General features: G+C 55.7%; 1 protein-coding gene across 1 annotated transcript in view; it reads right to left on the bottom strand.

Moving 5' to 3' along the window:
- Positions 1 to 791: 791 nt before the first annotated feature.
- Positions 792 to 17,832, bottom strand: part of TCERG1L (transcription elongation regulator 1 like) — a 58,853-nt gene continuing 41,812 nt past the window's right edge. The window contains exons 6-10 of the mRNA XM_032492049.1: positions 11,753 to 11,842; positions 7,841 to 7,959; positions 4,191 to 4,428; positions 1,516 to 1,571; positions 792 to 891 (exon numbers count right to left, since the gene is read on the bottom strand). Coding sequence (XP_032347940.1) covers positions 792 to 891; positions 1,516 to 1,571; positions 4,191 to 4,428; positions 7,841 to 7,959; positions 11,753 to 11,842 — 603 coding nt within the window. The remainder of the gene's footprint in view (positions 892 to 1,515; positions 1,572 to 4,190; positions 4,429 to 7,840; positions 7,960 to 11,752; positions 11,843 to 17,832) is intronic.

Genomic DNA, 17,832 nt, shown 5'->3' with positions numbered 1-17,832 from the left:
CGTCTCCTCTCCCAGTGCTCACCTCGTCCTTGGACTGGATGTGATGCTGACTGATTGTCATGTCTCACTTTCCCATGGATTTTTGTAAAGAGAAGATGGCAAATGAAGTTTATTTTTTTCCTCCACTTTTCACCCATTTTTCCACCCGCCACCCGCCTCTGGCTACCACAGGATCCGTGGTTAGTTTCCAGCTAAGTGTTAACAGCTCACTACTGACTTAACCGGAGCTATGCTAGCTGGCGTTTAAAATGGGAGCGAAATGTGCAGAAATTAGAGGAAGTTATCATTTCAAAGGAATCTTAGTCTTTTGTGTTTCTGTAATGACTTAAAATAGATGCAGAAGACTGAAAAATAGTGCATTCCTTCCGCAGCCCTGAGAAGGGGCAGCCGTTTGAAATGCAGTCCAGGCGTGCAGGTAAACCAGCTTTTCTCCTGAGCTCACGCTTCTCCTTGGAAGCCAGTCCGGTTGGAACCCGGGTGCCGTTTCACCTCCTACCACATGCCGATTGCCAGTGGCGGGTATGCACATCTGGGAGTTCTCTGTCTGGCCACCTGCAAGTTTAAATCGTGCAATTTTCTTAGATCCAAAAATCACAACTACGTGAGCTAAAATGTAAGCTTCCAAGCACTTCTGTGAGAGCAGAAGTGTCTAGAAACTTCCCCACAGGCTGGCTGGCATCTGGGTGTTTCTAAGCACCAGGGTTACGGAAGTTTTCACATTGCATCCAGCACAGAGGCTAGCGTAGGGGCGCACGATCCCCCGTGTCCCCCTGCTGACGGCACCTCCGGCGTCAGTCTGCGTCCTCCTGAGCCCTGGTCGGCCGCACTTCGAGCGTGATGACGATGGTGGTGATGGCGGTGGTGATGGCGGTGAAGATGGCGGTCCTGATGCTGACGGTGAGTGGATGGCCCCTCAACAGGGCTGACAGCGGAGTTTAACGGAGCAGTGACGAGGGACGCAGGAGCAGTTCAGGGAGATGGAGACACGGCAGAGCTCCTGGGGTCACCCCACTCCAAGCTGGGGCCCACTGTGCTGCAGGATGGAGGGAAAACTGGGCCGGGGGAGGGGGAGCACATGCCCCAATCTCTCCTCCTACCCTCCCCACCGACAGAGCCACCTAGAAGCCAGGGGAAGGAAGCCCCACATAGCCGAGGTGTGCATGGGCTCCTGGGCCACGGGCAGGGGCCAGGTCTTGGGGAGTGGACCCCCAGCCTCTTCGTAGGTTGACCCGCTGAGCGAGAATCAGGTGGCAAGGGAAAGATGCAGCTGATGTCCTCAGGACCAGGACGGCCCACCGGGTCTCTAGGGTGCTGAGAGCTCTGCTGGGGGCTCATGGGGCATCGGTGTTCCCACACTCTGTGACAACCTCGCCATCACCCACCTCCCAAGCCCCCAGCAGCTGGCCCCTCATGAACCCTCTCCCCTACAGATCAATGTGGATTTGTGCCTAGGGGCCACCTCCCCCTTCACAGAGGATAGCACTGTTTCAGAGTACGTCATTTTGAACAGCTCACCACAGAGACTCTCCAGGCACCAGTGCTTTCAGGGCCTCTTCCTGACCGGGGCTGCCCTGGGGCACACAGTGAGGTCAGACCACTCATCCAGGCTGCACCTGCCCCCTCGGCTACCGGGACAGCTGAGCAGCTGGCGGGGGCGGAGCTGGGGGCGGGGGAGGTGTCCAAGAGGGGGCGTGGGTTTGCTGGTGCCTTCCAGACAGGCCCAGACCTGGCTGTGGTCTTTCCATTTTACTTTTTTTTTTTTTTTTTAAATTTTTTCCATGTCAGTGAGTCTGTCTCTGTTTTGTAAATAAGTCCATTTGTGTCTTTCTTTTTTTTAGATTCCAGATATGAGTGATAGCATATGAGATTTTTCTTTTTCTTTCTGGCTTCACTTAGTATGACAATCTCCAGGTCCATCCATGTTGCTGCAAATGGCATTATTTTATTCTTTTTATGACCAAGTAGTATTCCATTGTATAAACACATCACAGCTTCTTTAGCCAGTCCTCTGTTGATGGACACTGAGGTTGCTTCTGTGTCTCAGCTGTTGTAAATAGTGCTGCTATGAACACTGGGGTATATGTACCGTTTTGAATTAGAGTTCCCTCCAGTTATGTGCCCAGGAGTGGGACTGCTGGATCCAAGGGTAAGTCTGTGTTCAGTCAGCCTTTCCATTTTAAATGACACACCTCCGTGCATGGCCAATGTTATGCTGCGGAATCAGACAACAGCTCACGGGGGCAATTCTGGCTGCAGACGCTAGTGTCCTAGGGTCCGGTGGTCAGCCCCCACCAGGGCAAGAGGCAAGCCAGCTGTCTTTTCAGATGGATGCTATGGATGGCAGGAGAGGGCACTGGCTTTGTGCAAAACCCCAGGGGTCACCGGAAGCTCTTTACTGCAGCTCCCGCAGGGCCCGGCCCGAGCCTCCCCTGCCCCCCCTTCCACCAACGTCTCTTGGAAGTTTCGGGCAGAGTGCGTCCAAGGAGACATCGCCACTGGGGTGACCTTCCCAGCACCCTGGAGGGCGTGTCGCCAGCAGCTTCTGCCAGCGTCCTCTGCCTTTCACTCTCAGCCACAGCCCTGCCCTCTCCAGCGGGTCCAGATCTCTGTGCTTGCGGGGGCGGGGAAGGGAGGGCACTTTGCATGGATGCTTCCCTGAGCTGCAGTGGGGGTGGGGACAGCTGCTTCTCTGTCTATGGTTCCCAAGTCCTCCAGACGTGCCTCTGCTCACCACCCTCATTGCTCAAATCCCCGTCAGAGGTAGGCATTCTTCCTGTCGAATTTCTCGCTTCTAACTACAAGGTAGGGTCTGTCTCCCGACTGGGCCCCGTCGGATCCGAGTCAGCACTTGCTTTCCCAGAGCCTGTCCCCTGCAGCACTGGCCGTGGGCGCCCAGCCCCACTGGGTCGCGGCCTGAACCGGAGCGATGGCTTGGAACCCACAGAGGCCACCAGCATGGAAGGTAACGGGTAACGATACGGGCATTAAGACCAGGGTGTACCCCATAAAGAGAGCATCTCACTCTGCCCACTTACGTCCTAACCTTTGTGGCAAAAAGTGTTCTTGTAGGAACTGGCTGATGAGAAAGAAGGTAGGTGAGGAGGAGGGGGCGCTGTGTGCGGGGGACACAGACAGCGTATTTGAGTAGGGACTCCATGGATCTGAAGCTGATGAACAGATGCTCAGTGATTTACAGAAAACGATGAATTAGCCAAAACATCGGTCCACTTGGGACCGGGAGCTTGAAAAGCAAGGTTTCTACCCAGGGGAGCACTTTCACAGCCTGGTGTGCCACCACAAACACTTTTATTTTATTTATTTTATTTTGAGGGGGGAGGCCTTTAGGTTTATTTATCTATTTATTATTTGTTTCTTTTTAACGGAGACACTGGGGATTGAGCCCAGGGCCTCGTGCGTGCTAAGCTTGTGCTCTACTCCTGAGCTACACCCTCCCCCCTTCATCATCAATGTTTTTATGACTCTTTCAAAGTAGAGTATCTTTAGTTGAAACGCAATTTTGTTGCTTTTGTTGGAAGTCTAAGCCACAAAAATACACTGGTTTAAAATATTTATTAATTAAAAAAAATTTAAAATTTTTTATACAAAGATGATGAGAAAAATCTCATGCAAACTCTGGGCATACGAGAAAAAAATAACTCAAAGAGGTAGTCGGATGATCTTGTACAAAATAATCCTTTTGTAAGTGGGACCCCCCACAGGCAGCAGCAGCCCCCTCTCCAGGCCCGACGCCCCCGGGGATGGGGTGACCACCCTTTGGCCTGCGGGTGGTGTGTGGTCCATGTGTCAGGTGGCCACTGGTGTCACTATGGTGATGACGAATAGCCTACGCTACTACTCAGAAAACTAGACCGCGACGCGGGGACCCTGGCCAGGATGTCCCAACGGCATGGAGCTCCTGAAGACCCGAAGGAACTCGCGAAGGTTTTCAGAAGTTTCAGATAATCGGCTTGACTCATGAAAACGCGTTGAGATGGTGAGAGATGGCGCCTGTTTCTGCTGAGCTACGAACCTGCAGTGGATTTGTAGTCTGTCTATGTTACAAGTAATTTGCATAATTAAAACAATCAAGGGATCGACGTACCATGGCAACTGGAAACGCATCAAACTCTGAACGTGGTACAAAAGGGAGCTTCAATATGAAACAGTAATCTTCTGAGAAGGAAGCCCACGGGCCCGGGGCTCCGCCCCGCGCCCTCCGCCCGCGGGCCCCCAGCTCGGCGACTCTCAGCCTTATTGCCTCTGTGCGCACTCATCTCATTCTTCCGCAGCCTGAGTCTGTTCTCCTTATCCCGCTTCTTGAGAATAAGTATGAATTGGTTAAAAAAATGCTCCTGGTCCTTCTTTTTCGGGACAAGTCGAAACCTCTGGTCCCGGCCGTACTTCTCAGCAAACTCCTTAAACGTGGTCCTGAAAGATAAGAAGCGTCCTGAGACCCCTTCCCGGAGAGCTGGTCTGGGCGCTCTGTGCCCCGCGTGCCCGTGTGCTCGGGGTTGGGGCTGCATCCCCCAGACCCAGCCGCTGGCTGCAGGGCCGGGGGAGCAGGACACTCGGGCAGGTGGACAAGCAGAAGGGAACAGCGCTGCACCCCCGACACCTGTCCCACCTGCTCCCCGCCCTGGACCTCACTCCCTATGTAACCTGCAGACCTGCCACCTCTGCATCCAACCGGCCTCTGGAAACGAGCCTGGCCTCACCTGTCCCTCGGGCCCCGTCTCAGTCCGAGTCCCCCTGGCCACCTGCGTCGCTGCTCGGCCACACAGGCCTTCCTCCGTCCCCTGCCCTCACCGAGCCCCAGTCTGCCGTGGTCTTTGCGTGTGCTAGTTCCTCTGCCTGGCCCACCCTTCCCTTATTTCCTCACCTGTCCCTGAAAGCCTTCTCATTCTCAGAAGCCAGGACCAGCCTGTCTTCTTCGGGAAACACGCCTTATCTAGAGGGTCAGAGAACTGGGCTCACCCTCGCTCAGCCTTCATCACAGGCGTCATCTCCAGGAGCCTTACTTGCGCAGGTTTGCCCGCCTCCCTCTGCTCACTAGAGCAAGCATGTCACCTGCCTGGTTTTCTGTGGACCATCCTGAGCGTCCAGCCCAGCGGCTGGGCACCTGCTAAGCTCCCAGATGTTGACTGAGTGAATCCATGATTGACAGGCCCAGGGGTCCCCTGTCAGAAACTCCAGTGAAGCCAGCCAGGCCAGCGAGGGAGCGGGGCAGCTCAAAGGACAAAGGGGTGGAAGCGGCTTTGTGGGACAAATGGACCTTTGTCAGCACCGGGTCCCCTGGCTCCCTCTCCTCCCAGGCCTGAGCTCCGAGCTGGGGACTGTGACAGCTCCAGGCGGCAGGGGCCCCGAGGAGCCTGGTCTCCCCAGCCTGCACCCTGCCTGAGCCGCCCTCGCGGGGAGCTGGGGCCGGAGCTGCTCGCCCTGCCCCAGGGGTGCCTCTCACTTCTCCCGTTTATCTTTGCGGAGAATTTTGTATTTCACTGCAGCCATTTAATTATTGTATTCAGTTATTATAACTTAATAGTTCTTTTTTATACGTGAATAACGAGATTATACTGACAGGGCTGTTAGGAAACAGGACGGTAATTAGTGGTCACATCCCCACTGCTGTCACTCACATCGCCTCAGTCCTTCCTCACCCAGCACAGCTGCCTCCTGTCACCTGCAGACCTGCCGGGGTCCCTCTCCAGGGTCCTGTCACCCTCCAGGGTCTTGCTGCTCCCACACATCTTGGAGAGAAAACACTTCTCTCTGCTTTTCGACCTCCTCCCTCCCTCCTTCCCAAGACCCCGAGAGCTGGGCAGGGCTGGGAGCTGGCCCTGGCCTACCCCTGCGGCCAGGATCAGAGCCAGCATGGCTGGAGGTGTGGCCACAGACACTGAGGCACCTGCCCTGAACCCCCTGGCGGCCCGCGGGCGGTGCCCAGAATGCACAAGGACGCCTGTGCAATGGCAGGAAGGAAACGGAGCGGGGGTCTCGAAAGGCTTTGAACGGTTGCCGAACTAGCCACCTTTGAAATAAAAACGGTTTTGTAGTTATAAAAGTAATAGACGCCCAGTGTACATTTAAAAAAAATAGCCAGCAATTAAATCCAACTTCAAAGCAGGGTAAGTCTCACTCTCTCCTCGCTTCTAGCACTCGTGTTCCTTCTGTGTGTCGTTTCCCCAGTTGCCCCCATGTTCTGGGTGCTTCTCCTTTGCCTTCATGGTACATTCATGGAGGGGATACACTCCTTACGGTTAACGCTTTACCAGTGGACAGACAGAGGACACAGCTGAGTGTCTTCAGCGGGAGCCCCAGGACCAATGGTGAGACCCCTGCTGGACCTGCCAGCCCCCCCCCCCCCCGTGTCTCGCCCACACTCCTAGTCACCTGTGAGGCGAGGCAGCTGTCCCTCGGGTGAGGACCCGGAGCTGTGAGGGTCCCAGTGCCTTACTCCGTGGCCGAGGCCAAGGAGGGGCAGGCCGTGCTGCGCTCTGAGCTGGAGGCTCCAGAAGCTTCTCCCTCCGCCCTGGGCTCACCGTGCGGGGGGGGGGGGGGGGCAGATCAAGCCCCAGCTGCACCCCAGCGTTCTCGGAGGAGGCCGCCTTTCACAAGCCATTAGACCCACGTTTGCTTTTCTAGGTTCACATTTGGTGACGGGGGCTACTCACACCGATTTCTCCTGTCCACACAGTACCTATCCTTCCTACAGCTGGAGGTGTTTTATCAGGACTATGGGACCAGCACTAAGGTACATGACCCAGTCATTGCCAGGAGAATTAACCAGTTACTGATCAAAATGTAGTTGCCTGCACACTGTGTAGGGAGCAAACGTCAGTTAATGTCCGTTTACATATAACTTATTTATGCATTGTTATTGAAAATGCACAATGTCAGCATTATTATTATAAATAAAAATGCATAAGTGTCTGTTTAGAAATAATGTCCATTTAAAATAAAAACACATCAAAATCAGTCATTTCCACTCATAAAAGCTATGGCTGTACAATTCTAAACACAGGATGTGTGCATTAGGGTTTTGAATGTCAGTCAGTGGAAGCTAGTTTCAAAGAGGAGTTAAGCTTATGAATTTCTCTTGTTTCTAACGTCACTTTCCTATTAGCTTACTTCACGGGAGTAATGCCTGATGGCTGTAGGTGAGTGTGACAGCCAGGTTCACCCGGCCCCGCTGCCCGAGTGTCGCGTCTTCCTTCTGCACCCCGGACAGCCACCGAGGCATGTGGAACCCAGCGGGCTGGTGGGGTGTCCTCGGCTGCTGCCGTGTGCTGTTTTGCATTTTCACTCCTTGATCGTTAGATCAGGAATTAGACCCCATCTCACGGGGGCCGACCTATTGATGAGTTATTCTGGCCTTGGAGTCAGGGCAGCTGACGTGCGGAAACCGCGCAGGGCAGACAGCAGGGCCAGGGTGTCTTTGGTCAGCAAACAAACAAATCGCTGGGGTGACGGGGAAGTGGGTCGGGGACCACACCGGGGAGAAGGCGGCTCCCGTCCCCAGCGCAGTACGAAAATCACACTCTGACTTTTATACCTATCCACTTTTTAATGTTTTCTTTTTTTTTTCTGTTAAGAAACATATCCTGTGAGAAGGAATGTAGTTCAAAGTGTAGTCTCATTTCTAGACAGTATACAGGCATTATAATGTGTGATAGTAGGAAAAAACCCAGAAAATGGCAAAAAAATAAATAAAATGAAATTACACTTTTGATGTCTATGAAACGGAGGTCACATGATTCAACCTCAACAGCCTTTAAAAGCCCTCTGACAAAATCTGGTAAACTTGTAGCCCCGGAAGTTGCCCGGCGTGCCTGTCTCTCCGTACCTGGGTGACAGCTTCGACTCCTCCAGAAGCTTCTTGAATTCCTCTTTGGCTAGCAGCAATTTGCTTTTCTTCTCCTTGTATTCTTCTTTTATTCTGGTCTTGACAAACTGTTCGAATATCTTAAGACACACAAAAGAAAACTGTTACAAGAACGTGTGTCAGAAATGAAATCTTGTGTTTCAAACACGACGCGGCAGTGAGAATCCGAGATAAGCCTGTCTTTCTCGCAGCTGCTGGAGCTGCGAGCAGCAGCCTTCAGTTACGGCCTCTGCGATGAGACCACGTGTCTGCATAACTCCACCCGCTTCCCCTCGAGGCCCATGCGCGTCTGCGTCCAAGCACCCTCTCGGGGTCAAACCCTGAATCCACCCGCTTAGAAACCCAGAATGAGCAGCGGTGGGCGCGGTCAGCAGTGAGGGGACCCGGCCCCAGGGCTTGGTGTCCGTGGCTGGGGAGCCCCGGGAGCGGCAGGCCTGGTCTCCCCGACATTCACATCCCCCAGCCACTGAGGCGCCGTGACACGCGGAGCCCGCAATTTGTCCCAGTAAATCGCTGTGGCAGCGTAACTGGCACTTAAGCCTCAGAATGCCTTTGACCTGTGAAAAGACCTCGGCCCAGCACCCCGTGTTGTCCCTCACCCGAGGCGCAGGGGCACCCACTTGTGAGCGAGGGGGCTGGCTCCCCAGGGCTCCAGTGGGCACGCTCCCGGGTGTCACGGAAGCGCCCAGCGAGGAGACCGGACCCTCGGGCGCTGCACTCGCACTTGACGGGAAGTGGGTTCTGAGAACTGCCTCGACAGGAAAACCCGTTCCTTCACCTGAGTGATATGAATACCGTCTGGTAGCAAATGCATCCGCGACCCTGAGAAGGTTTCTCTTGGGAACTGGCAGCCAACGTAACAAAATGCCACCAGGGAACCCCTCTTCGCAGTGGACCATAGCGTGACCTGGTTAGACCGAGACCACTCACAGAATGTTCTAACATCAGAAAGCCGTCATTTGCAGACTAAAGCCAAAGGGAGGCGGAGACAGCTGTTCCTTCCCGATGCTCCCCAAGCCTCAAGAAACACTAACGAGAGGGTAAACTGGAGATAATTAGATGTGCCTGCAAACATGAGTAACAGGATCGGTAAAAAGCCCCCATGTGACCCTGTGAGGCCAGTAAGGAGCAGTCCTGACTAGCCCATCACCGGCCACTGCAGGTGCTGGGAGCCGACCTGCGTGCTCGGGGCGTCTCCGCGTCCCTGAGGAGGGGCCAGAGCTGGGAAGCGACCACGTGGCCGGTTACAGCCTCCATCACTCCGCGCAGAATGGGCCTCCTTCGGCTCCGCCTGACCGTTTCAGATTCCATCTCGGGAACGGCGAGGCTTTATAGGATTATAAATACAAAAGGCCGCTTGCCTCCTGCAGAATCATCAGTGAGATGAAATATTCACGAACAGGACTTAGACGGAGGGCGTGCGTCTGGATTTAAGAATATGATCAACTTATCTCCCTTTCAAGGGAAGTGGAAATGTAAGCTCTCCAGTTCTCTTATAATTTAAGCTAATAAAAAAGGTGAATGCAGGGTGATTATCCAAATAAACGTGTGGGGCTCCATCACTAGTCGGAGTGTTGCTCTGTTAATTTTAAATCTGGAGCGAAGCCCTGGTGGGCAGGGGGTCAGAGCTGGCAGGAAGGAGCTGCCTCTCTCTGCCGAGAACCGTTTATCCCTCTAATCAGATCTCGCTCTCTCCACCGCCTTTGCTCTGTTGCTTTATTTATGCTGCTGTAATTTAATACAACAGTTTTTTCCCCTCCTTTTTAACAAAATACACCAGTATTATTCAAAGTGGGGCATGACTTTAAAAGACAGACCATTGGCCATTACCTCGTCATGGCGCGTTCTGGTGAAACAAAATGGAACACGGTTTCTTACCAGAGAAACAGGGCTGGTGAGCACTCCCAGGACCCCTGCTCTCCGTTTGGGCTCGTTCACATCTCCTTTGCAGCTCCCGTACGGGGATGGTTGCAATCCACACGCCATGAGCCTCAGTTTTCCCCACCGGACACCACAGGACAGTAGGTCCCAAACAGATTTCACGTCTGTGGCTTCCTCGCCTGATTCACTCGTAAATAGGACTATGAATGGGGTCCAAACAGTGTCTCCCTCATCCGTCTGCTTCAGTCCCTCACCTCGTAGAAAGCGCCGCCCTGCCGCTGCCCTGGGCTTGGCTCCTCGCGGGGACCAGGCATCTAACCCGAGGCCCCGGGGCCGGAGCAGGCGGCTGCCGGGGAGCCTGCTTCCTCCTCCCCACGGGGCTCTGGGACCTTGCCGCGGTGTAGAAAGGGGCCTGGCGCTCCCCCTGGGCGACTTCGCAGGGACGTCTGAGGGCTCCCCCCAAAACTCAGGCTCCCAGAGTTGGCGGACGGACCCTCTAGTCTGATCTGTCTGCACCCCGCGCCTCCTGGAAGGCGCGGCCCGCTCTGGGCAGTGCCTGCCTCCCGGACCAGTTCCTCTGGGTCGAGCCCCCCTGCTCCGGCGCGTGAGCCTTGTGCCTGGACCGCCCCGCAGGCAGCAGGAGGGCGGGACGCCCTGCCCAGCCCACGAGCCAGTTCCACGCAGCCCAGGTGGGGCCCGGAGCGCCTGCCGTCTGAGGGGCGGGATGAGAGCACCGCGTCAGCCGGGCTTTTCTTCAAGGTGTGGAAGGTCTTGCACCTTCGGTTGCCTCGAAAGGGGCGATGGCTTCTGAAAACATCCACGAGCTGGAGAGGGAGCAGCAGTGGCCACGGCTGGCGGCGCTGGCTGCGCTCGTTGCGGCTGCCGGTGCCGCGGTCACAGACCTGAACGGGCGTCCTACGGGGGTGGTCGCGCTGGCTGGCGGGACTCCTGGTCCTCCTGGTCCCGGCTCACCTGGGCCCCGCTGTCGGACCCCAGACGCACGCCGGGGGCCGGGCCCGCTGAGGCCTCCTCTCACACGACCCTCCTGGGCTCCTGCCTTCAGTGGTGGCTCCTGACCACCTGCTCTCTTTCTTTTTGGTGTTAGTTCTTTTTCTTTTAATTGAAGTTTGGTCGACTTACAATGCTGTGTTAATTTCTGGTGGGCAGGGCAGTGACTGAGTCACACACACACACACACACACACACAGCCCTTTCCATGTTCCTTTCCCCTGTAGGCTGTATCAGGCATGGAACACGTCCCCTGCGCTGTGCAGTGGGGCCTTGTTGTTCACTCCTCACCTGCTTTCCCTGGGCGCCCTCTGCACTCAGGGCAGAGGGATCAGAACCGGAACCAGAGACTCAGACGCGGCACCTCGATCCTTCTGGAATTTATCTCAGAACCCCTCTCGGGGCTGCTCGGCGAGCATCGGCCCCAGCAGGACTGACAGCTCACGCCTCACAGCTCCGGCCCCGCCCGCCGGCCACATGGCCCGTCCCTCTGTCCGGCTGCCTCACCTGGGAGGCAGCACGGGCTCCAAGACTTGACTTGTGAGCCAGCCAGGCCGACGCCTGCCGAGTCTCCTTCCAGGCAGCTGCCTCTAACCCACTCTTGCTTTCCTGGGGACCTGCTTTCTAGAAACGTCCCCCCATTCCTTATACTGCCGTTGTCCCCTGGACCCTCTCCTATTTCACTGCTACTTTTTAAGATCTTAATACAGTCATCGAGGGTGTGATTAATGTTCCCCAAAGCTGAGTTTCCATTTTAAACACGAGTGTTTGTCTTGTGGGGCCACAGCCTGACGGTGTGCTGAGAACAGGTACCAGGATGACCTCTCTCTGCACCTGTGACTCCTACTGTTCACAGGCTCACAGGCGCTCAGCCCTCACGGCTGCCCCAGGACGCGGTGAAGAAGCCAGGCGCCCGCTCGCCCGCAGGGGTCTCCGGAAGGAGCGTCACTGACACCGCAGCCCGGCTCCAGCAGCAGGTCCTACCTGTCTGCGCTCCTCGGGGTTGAGCAGGAGATAGCGCGGGTCGAACACGATTTTGTGTAGTTCTTTCTCCCAGGTGGAAAACGCTGACACCTGAAGAAAGATATTCAATAAAGTTGCTTTTAGCATCTAACACTGAGCCCGGAATCGCACTGAAATGATCAATGATGAGAAACAGCATAAAGGAACCGGGGCTGAGTGACACAGTGCCGTTTAAAAGTGTTTGGCACGGCAAACTTTGAAGAAAATCAATATTTAGAACATTGGAGAATTTAATTCCTAGACTCATAACACGATTTCTTCCCGGGATATCTTCCAAGGCCGTGTGCCCTGATCTAAGCCCCAGTTACATCCGTGAAGCTGGGATGTTCTGAAATGTCACGTCTTGAAAGGAGAACTTTTATTTGTAAAAATTTTCAGGATGCCCCAGGCCGTAGCAGAGGCCAGTGTCTTGCAAATGGTCAGAGTTTAGCACAATTTCAATTGATTTTTAATCAAGTTAACCCTTTTTGAGGCAGGTCTTTTTTTTTTTTTTCCAAACTACCTTATTTTGCAGTAGTTTCAAATTTACAGGCAACTTACAAGCATGTTAGGAAGTCACCATCCACCCCACACCCAGTGTCCTGCACTGTTAGCATCTCAATGTTAGTGCGGTCGATTTGTCTACACCGTTAGGAACAGAAGTGCTCACCCCGCTCAGACTTCTTTGGTTTTTACCCAATTGTTTTTGCTATCCCAGGACTCCACCCAGGCCCCACTTCTCATTTGGTCTCATGTCTCCTTAGGCAACTCTCAAAAGGGGGTCCTGACCCACCTCTTGAGATGGGGCTGTCTCTGTAAGTTATTTGGAATTCTTGTCCATTCTCCCAACTTTACTAAGGTATTCAACCATTTATTTGCAGCAGGACAGACCCCTGGATGCTGATTTCACACTGTGAGTTATAACCTAATGTGACTTCATTATTTTTTATGCTCAAATTCCTCCAGGTTTGGCCACTGAGAGCTGTTGCAGTTGGCTCCTGTGTTCCGGGGACATTCTCCCATCATTTTGGTTTTGGAGCCCTTCAAAATGCTCCAGAGCCATCTTTGCTCTCCCCGTGGCCCTAGAGTCGGCATTCTCCGAGAAGTCCTGGTTCCTCTTAACTGGGGCTGGTGTCTGGGGCCGGGATCTGGGTGCCAAGTGTGCTCATTGCTACTGGCATGTTGTTGCTTCCAGACTCTGTCAGCTGATGGAGCAGTGAAATGTTTAAGTCATCCGAAAATAATCTATTCATTTAAAAGCACAGACTAAACATTGACTGTGCCTTAGGCCCCTGTTAAATGCTGAGAATTCAGAGAAAATAAGTCAAGGCCACTGAGAGCAGAGAGACCGTGGCCCCAGGCGAGCAGGGAACCCGCGGTCCAAGGCAAGCACGGAGCTCGTGGTCCGGGGTGAGTAGGGAGCTCGTGGTCCGGGGTGAGCAGGGAGCTCGTGGTCCGGGGTGAGCTGGAGTGTTCAGGAGGCACTGTCCGTAGAGCAAAGCCAGGCTCCGTGAAGGCTGTGAGATGTGGAGATACATGGGGTTGAACGCTGGGGATGAAGGAGGCCATGAGGGGGTGGGAAGAGGCAGGGGAGACAGACAGAGCAGGGGGGCAGGATGCTCCCAGACCCGCTTAGGAACCAGAGCCTTGTCCTGAGAGCAACGGGAGACAGAGAGGCAGATGTGATGCGATTTTAGGAGCCGGGGTGGGGGATGAACTCTGGGCACTGCAGAAGGGAAGCCGCGGGCAGATCACACAGACAACATCCCTTCACAGTCCTACTTCTGAGCAGGTGAAATGTTTCTGATACAGGAACTATTTCAATAGACACGTGCTTTGCTTGGCACATCATAACACACGGGTTTTTTTAATTGACAATTTCAATCTTCAATAGTAAAAATCAAAGCTCTCTTTCATACCGTAAGCTCTTTTATCGTCGGGGTGACCCGCACTCCACCTGGGGATTTTTCTCAATCAGCTGAGAACGTGGTGAAGTGTGGACTCATCACGGGGACTAGGGGGAGGGACTGCAGGAAAATGCAGGACAGAGGGGCTCCCTGTTCTTTGACAGCAGACCCTGGACCACGTGAGCATTAGGGTGGTCATGGAGAGAGGGATCCGCTGACCCAATTCAGCCTGATCATGTGGGCATCTGCCCGCCTTGGAGGGACCTGCAAACCCCAGGGGCCCCAGGTCTGTAGGGAGAGCAGGCGATTATTAAGAATTGGTGTCTCAGTAACTGAGTCCACAGGCTTGTTGAGAATTTTTGGAGTTCTAGATGTACACTAAAATATATTGAAAAAAATAGTATATCATCCTTGTCTCCAGAGGACTTAACCATCCGTACGCAAGGCAAGGTGAGCGTCTCTACAAGGACTGTTATTTGTGATGATGAAACAGACGCCATCACGTTGCCTGACCGTCAAGCTAACGGACGCTTGAAGCTCAGAGGAGGATGGCCGTGCTTGGGGCGGGGGGGGGGGGGGGGGGGGGGGACCTGGGACAGCGGCTGGAGTGGAAGGAAAGTCTGGACTGTGGAATTTGAAACGGGGCCCTGCAGCGGGCACAGCCTTGTCTGTGAGACGGATTGTTCACAGAGAAGGACTTGGTAGCTGCCGTTCCCTTAACCATGCAACTCACTTATGACACAAGCCCAGCCACTCTGGTCCACACAGTCACGCTGCCAGTAAGTTCACTCCATGGGGCAGGGACTGTGACCGACACCGCCTTCTTACTGGAGGCCAGTGGGCAGCCACTCTCAGCTCCCGGGGCCCCGCCGTACCCCACTGGGGGCCCCTCCACAATAGGGCGGCTTCAGCAAACCAGGAGGAAACCTCTACACGGACCCAGCCCTACAGAACAGAGTCACAGCGCCCCAGGGGCTCCCCCTCCTGTTCACAGGCCCGCCCGCTCTCGAGGGAGGGCTGGTTCAGGAGCTGAACTGGGCGGTGTGAGCGAACCTTGGGGCCAAAGCAGGTCCCCGAGACGGTGCGTGTTACTGCCTCTTACTTGACCTTCACGTCCCAGGCGTGATCTCCATCCCTCCTCCCACCTGACAGGCCTCTGATTCTTTGGCATCTTATGTGCGATTTGGTCCTTGACTCACAGAATTCTCCAGCCCATTTTAGACTCTTTCCTGCCAGAGTCCAGCCCTTCGCTGCAGCCTGACTGCGCGACGTAGTGGCCCCCTCTCCCTGCTGGACCCCGTTCCATGATCTTCACGTCACCAGCCGACCATCAGCCATGTACTCCCAGGACCGTCCGAGCATCTCAGGGCGCCGCCGCTGACTCGGAGCCGGCGGCGCAGTCCGCGCTGCCTGTCTTGCAGGCAGTGTGGGTTGCTTCGATGTTGCGGGCCGTTAGGCTCCCGCGCATCCACATTGAACCCCCGCCCTCTGAGAGCCAGGAGAGCAGGGCCTCGGGTCACACGAGCTGTGCTGGCGGTCCCACCTGCCTCCTTCCAGCTCCTGCAGCCTGGCCCTCCTGCCCCCAGGCTCCCCTCTGCCTCACCCTCAGGGTCTGAGTTGCACTCCGTTCGCCGCCATTTCCACCATGGAAGACACCAGAGCTGGTCGTCTGAAACACAGGCACAGAGAAGGGGCGGGAGTGGCTGGGGCGCAGTTCCCAGACCCCACAGCTGCCGCCGTGAAAGGGAAACTGTCAGCGGGTGTCAAGGCCTGGGCAGGGGTCCGAGGCCGGCGCCCGGCTGGCCGGTACGCGGGCGTCCTGCACTGGCACCGTCTGTACTACAGGAGTCCCTGCAGGAGAGATGACAGGCGCGGGGGTGCTGCAGTTCCGAGGGGAGACGCTGGCACCCTCTGCGGTCACAGAGACCGGGTCCTTCCTTTTATGGCTGTTTTCAATGTTATCCCAGAAAAATAACCTTGTTTAAAAACCCCAACGCGTTTTGCCAGAACGAGCAGCAAAATGGTGACCTCACCCCCGCGGCCCTTGGGGGAGGTCGTCTCGCACCGGGGCGAACGTCGTGGTCTCCTGACAGCTCTTCCGTCCTCCAGCATCATGTTCCCTCGACCCACAGCCCTCTCCTTCCCGAGAGCTCTTTCTCCAGCCCTGAGACTAGCGGGCCAATCGTCAGCCGGCATGCAGAGTCCTCGGTCTGGCCCCAGCTGCCTCTGAGCAGCTCCCTCGCTGGCCAAAGTCCCTCGATGGCGCGCACGCCCGGCGGCGGGGCACGGCCATGGCGACCCTCTCTTGGAAGCCGCTGTGCGGGGACCTGTCCCCGATGAGACTGGTTCCAACCTCAGCTCCAGCTCCACCAAAACCTCTCTGGATTCCAGGAGTGGGTCTTGTGTTGCCCCTGGGGTGACTCAACTTTAGAGAAAAGGGACCACGTACAGGAATGTGGTGTGAGAGCGTCCGCGAAGGCTAAAAAGCAAGATAATCCTGCCAATCCTGCCGGTGGGCCGTGCCCAGGGCCGTCGCCCTCGAGGTCCTGACCACCAGAAGGTGCCCTCAGGCACCCAAAGGAGACAGATGCCTTTCATTTCCAAAACCAAAGGCTGTTTGAGTATCTGTCAATCCTCGGGTCACAGAAAAGGCCAGGAGCCCATCCACCAGAGGAAAAGGAGGTGGCTGAGCCCTGAACTGGATGGTGGGGTCGTCCGGCCATGAGGGGTCTCCCAGGCCGGGCGCTGAGTCGGCACAGGGGACCGGGCTCCCCTCTGCCCGGGGGGCGGTTGTGGCTGCTCGTGCACCTGGGATGTCTGCCTATCTGTCTGTCTGTCTGTCTGTCTGCACCTCGTGCTCGGCTCAGCCCAGATGCAGGGCTGGGTCTTCCCAGGACCTTCTTTCGGGGCTGACGTCCATGCAAACACAAACCCGTTTCTTCAGAAGCTAATGTTTTTGACCAGCTCTGATGCTCAGACACCTGCATTTACTCTTTGCCCCTCAATGACTGCAAACACTGACCTGTTACCCAGGGCAGAGCCGTTCATCCTGAGTGGGGAGTTCCCTTCTGGTTTTTACAACCAAGGGTCCAGCCCCGACCCTTGACCCAGCACCACCCACCTCCATGGGCGGCTCTCCAGCCCCTGCAGAGCCCAGACCCCGCTTCCTGCCGCTGACTCTCCCCCCAGGCCCTCCGCTCCTAAGCATCCCGGGCCCCGCTGCTCTGACGACGCAGTTCAGGTGTGAGGAGGTGCCCAGCCAGCGCCATGCCTGTCACACCTCCTTCCTCTGCCTCCCCTCCCCCCATGCTCCCCGTGCCTGCAGGCTCAGCCCCCAACAAACCCAAGTTCTTTGTAATTAGCGCTCAAGTCATCACCCTCCTTATCCCATTTCCTGGAATGCATGGCTGCGTCTTCTGTTTCCGGCTCTGGAGGTCCCGACAGTTAAAGGCGTGAGCTGGACTCAGCGCAGGGGACATGAGCAGCCGGTGCTCCCGGCTCAGTCCAGCCAGGGAGGCGGTGTCGTCTCCGGGATTGTCTAGAAGCAGCGTGGGACAGGGCTTGGGTCCCGGCGGCGCATTTGGGAGGTGATTCCAGGTGTGCTGGGAGGAGAAAAGCCAAGGGCGGTGCCTGAGCGACCAGGTGACCCCTGGGCCGCGGGGTGAGGTCCTTCGGGGAAGCTTGGAAGACGCATGTAGAACACGCTGGAACCTGCCTGCAATTCGTCCCGTGATGTGGAAGTAGGGGATCCCCCTCATTCCCCCTTCCCTGGCTGAGTGTTTCCTTGGAGGTGTTCAACCCCCAAATTTAGGGGAGGGAGTGGTCGGCATGTGGAAAGTTCCCCTGAGCCCAGGTGAGCCAGGCGACCCTTGGTGAACCCAGAAGTGAGCAAGGGGCTGCTTGCTTCCCCCGAACTCTGGGGCAAGGCGACCCACCCTCACCTCCCAGTGCTCGGTGCTTTACCGGTGTTGGCACTTCCTTCTCGTATTTTGACGGATAGAATACTTCGCACTGCTATTCCACCTCAGCTCAGCTAATTTAACTTACTTTTTGCATTAAGGATAGTTCTAACCCGGTTCTAGGAATTAGCGGTTCACGGCCCCCCAAGTCATCTTCACAATCAGCCCGCACTCTGCTCGCTGACAGAGCGGTGAC

The sequence above is a fragment of the Camelus ferus genome, chromosome 11, assembly GCF_009834535.1.
Source record: "Camelus ferus isolate YT-003-E chromosome 11, BCGSAC_Cfer_1.0, whole genome shotgun sequence".
Classification (NCBI taxonomy): domain Eukaryota; kingdom Metazoa; phylum Chordata; class Mammalia; order Artiodactyla; family Camelidae; genus Camelus; species Camelus ferus.
This window is presented reverse-complemented; position numbering and strand designations above follow the sequence as displayed.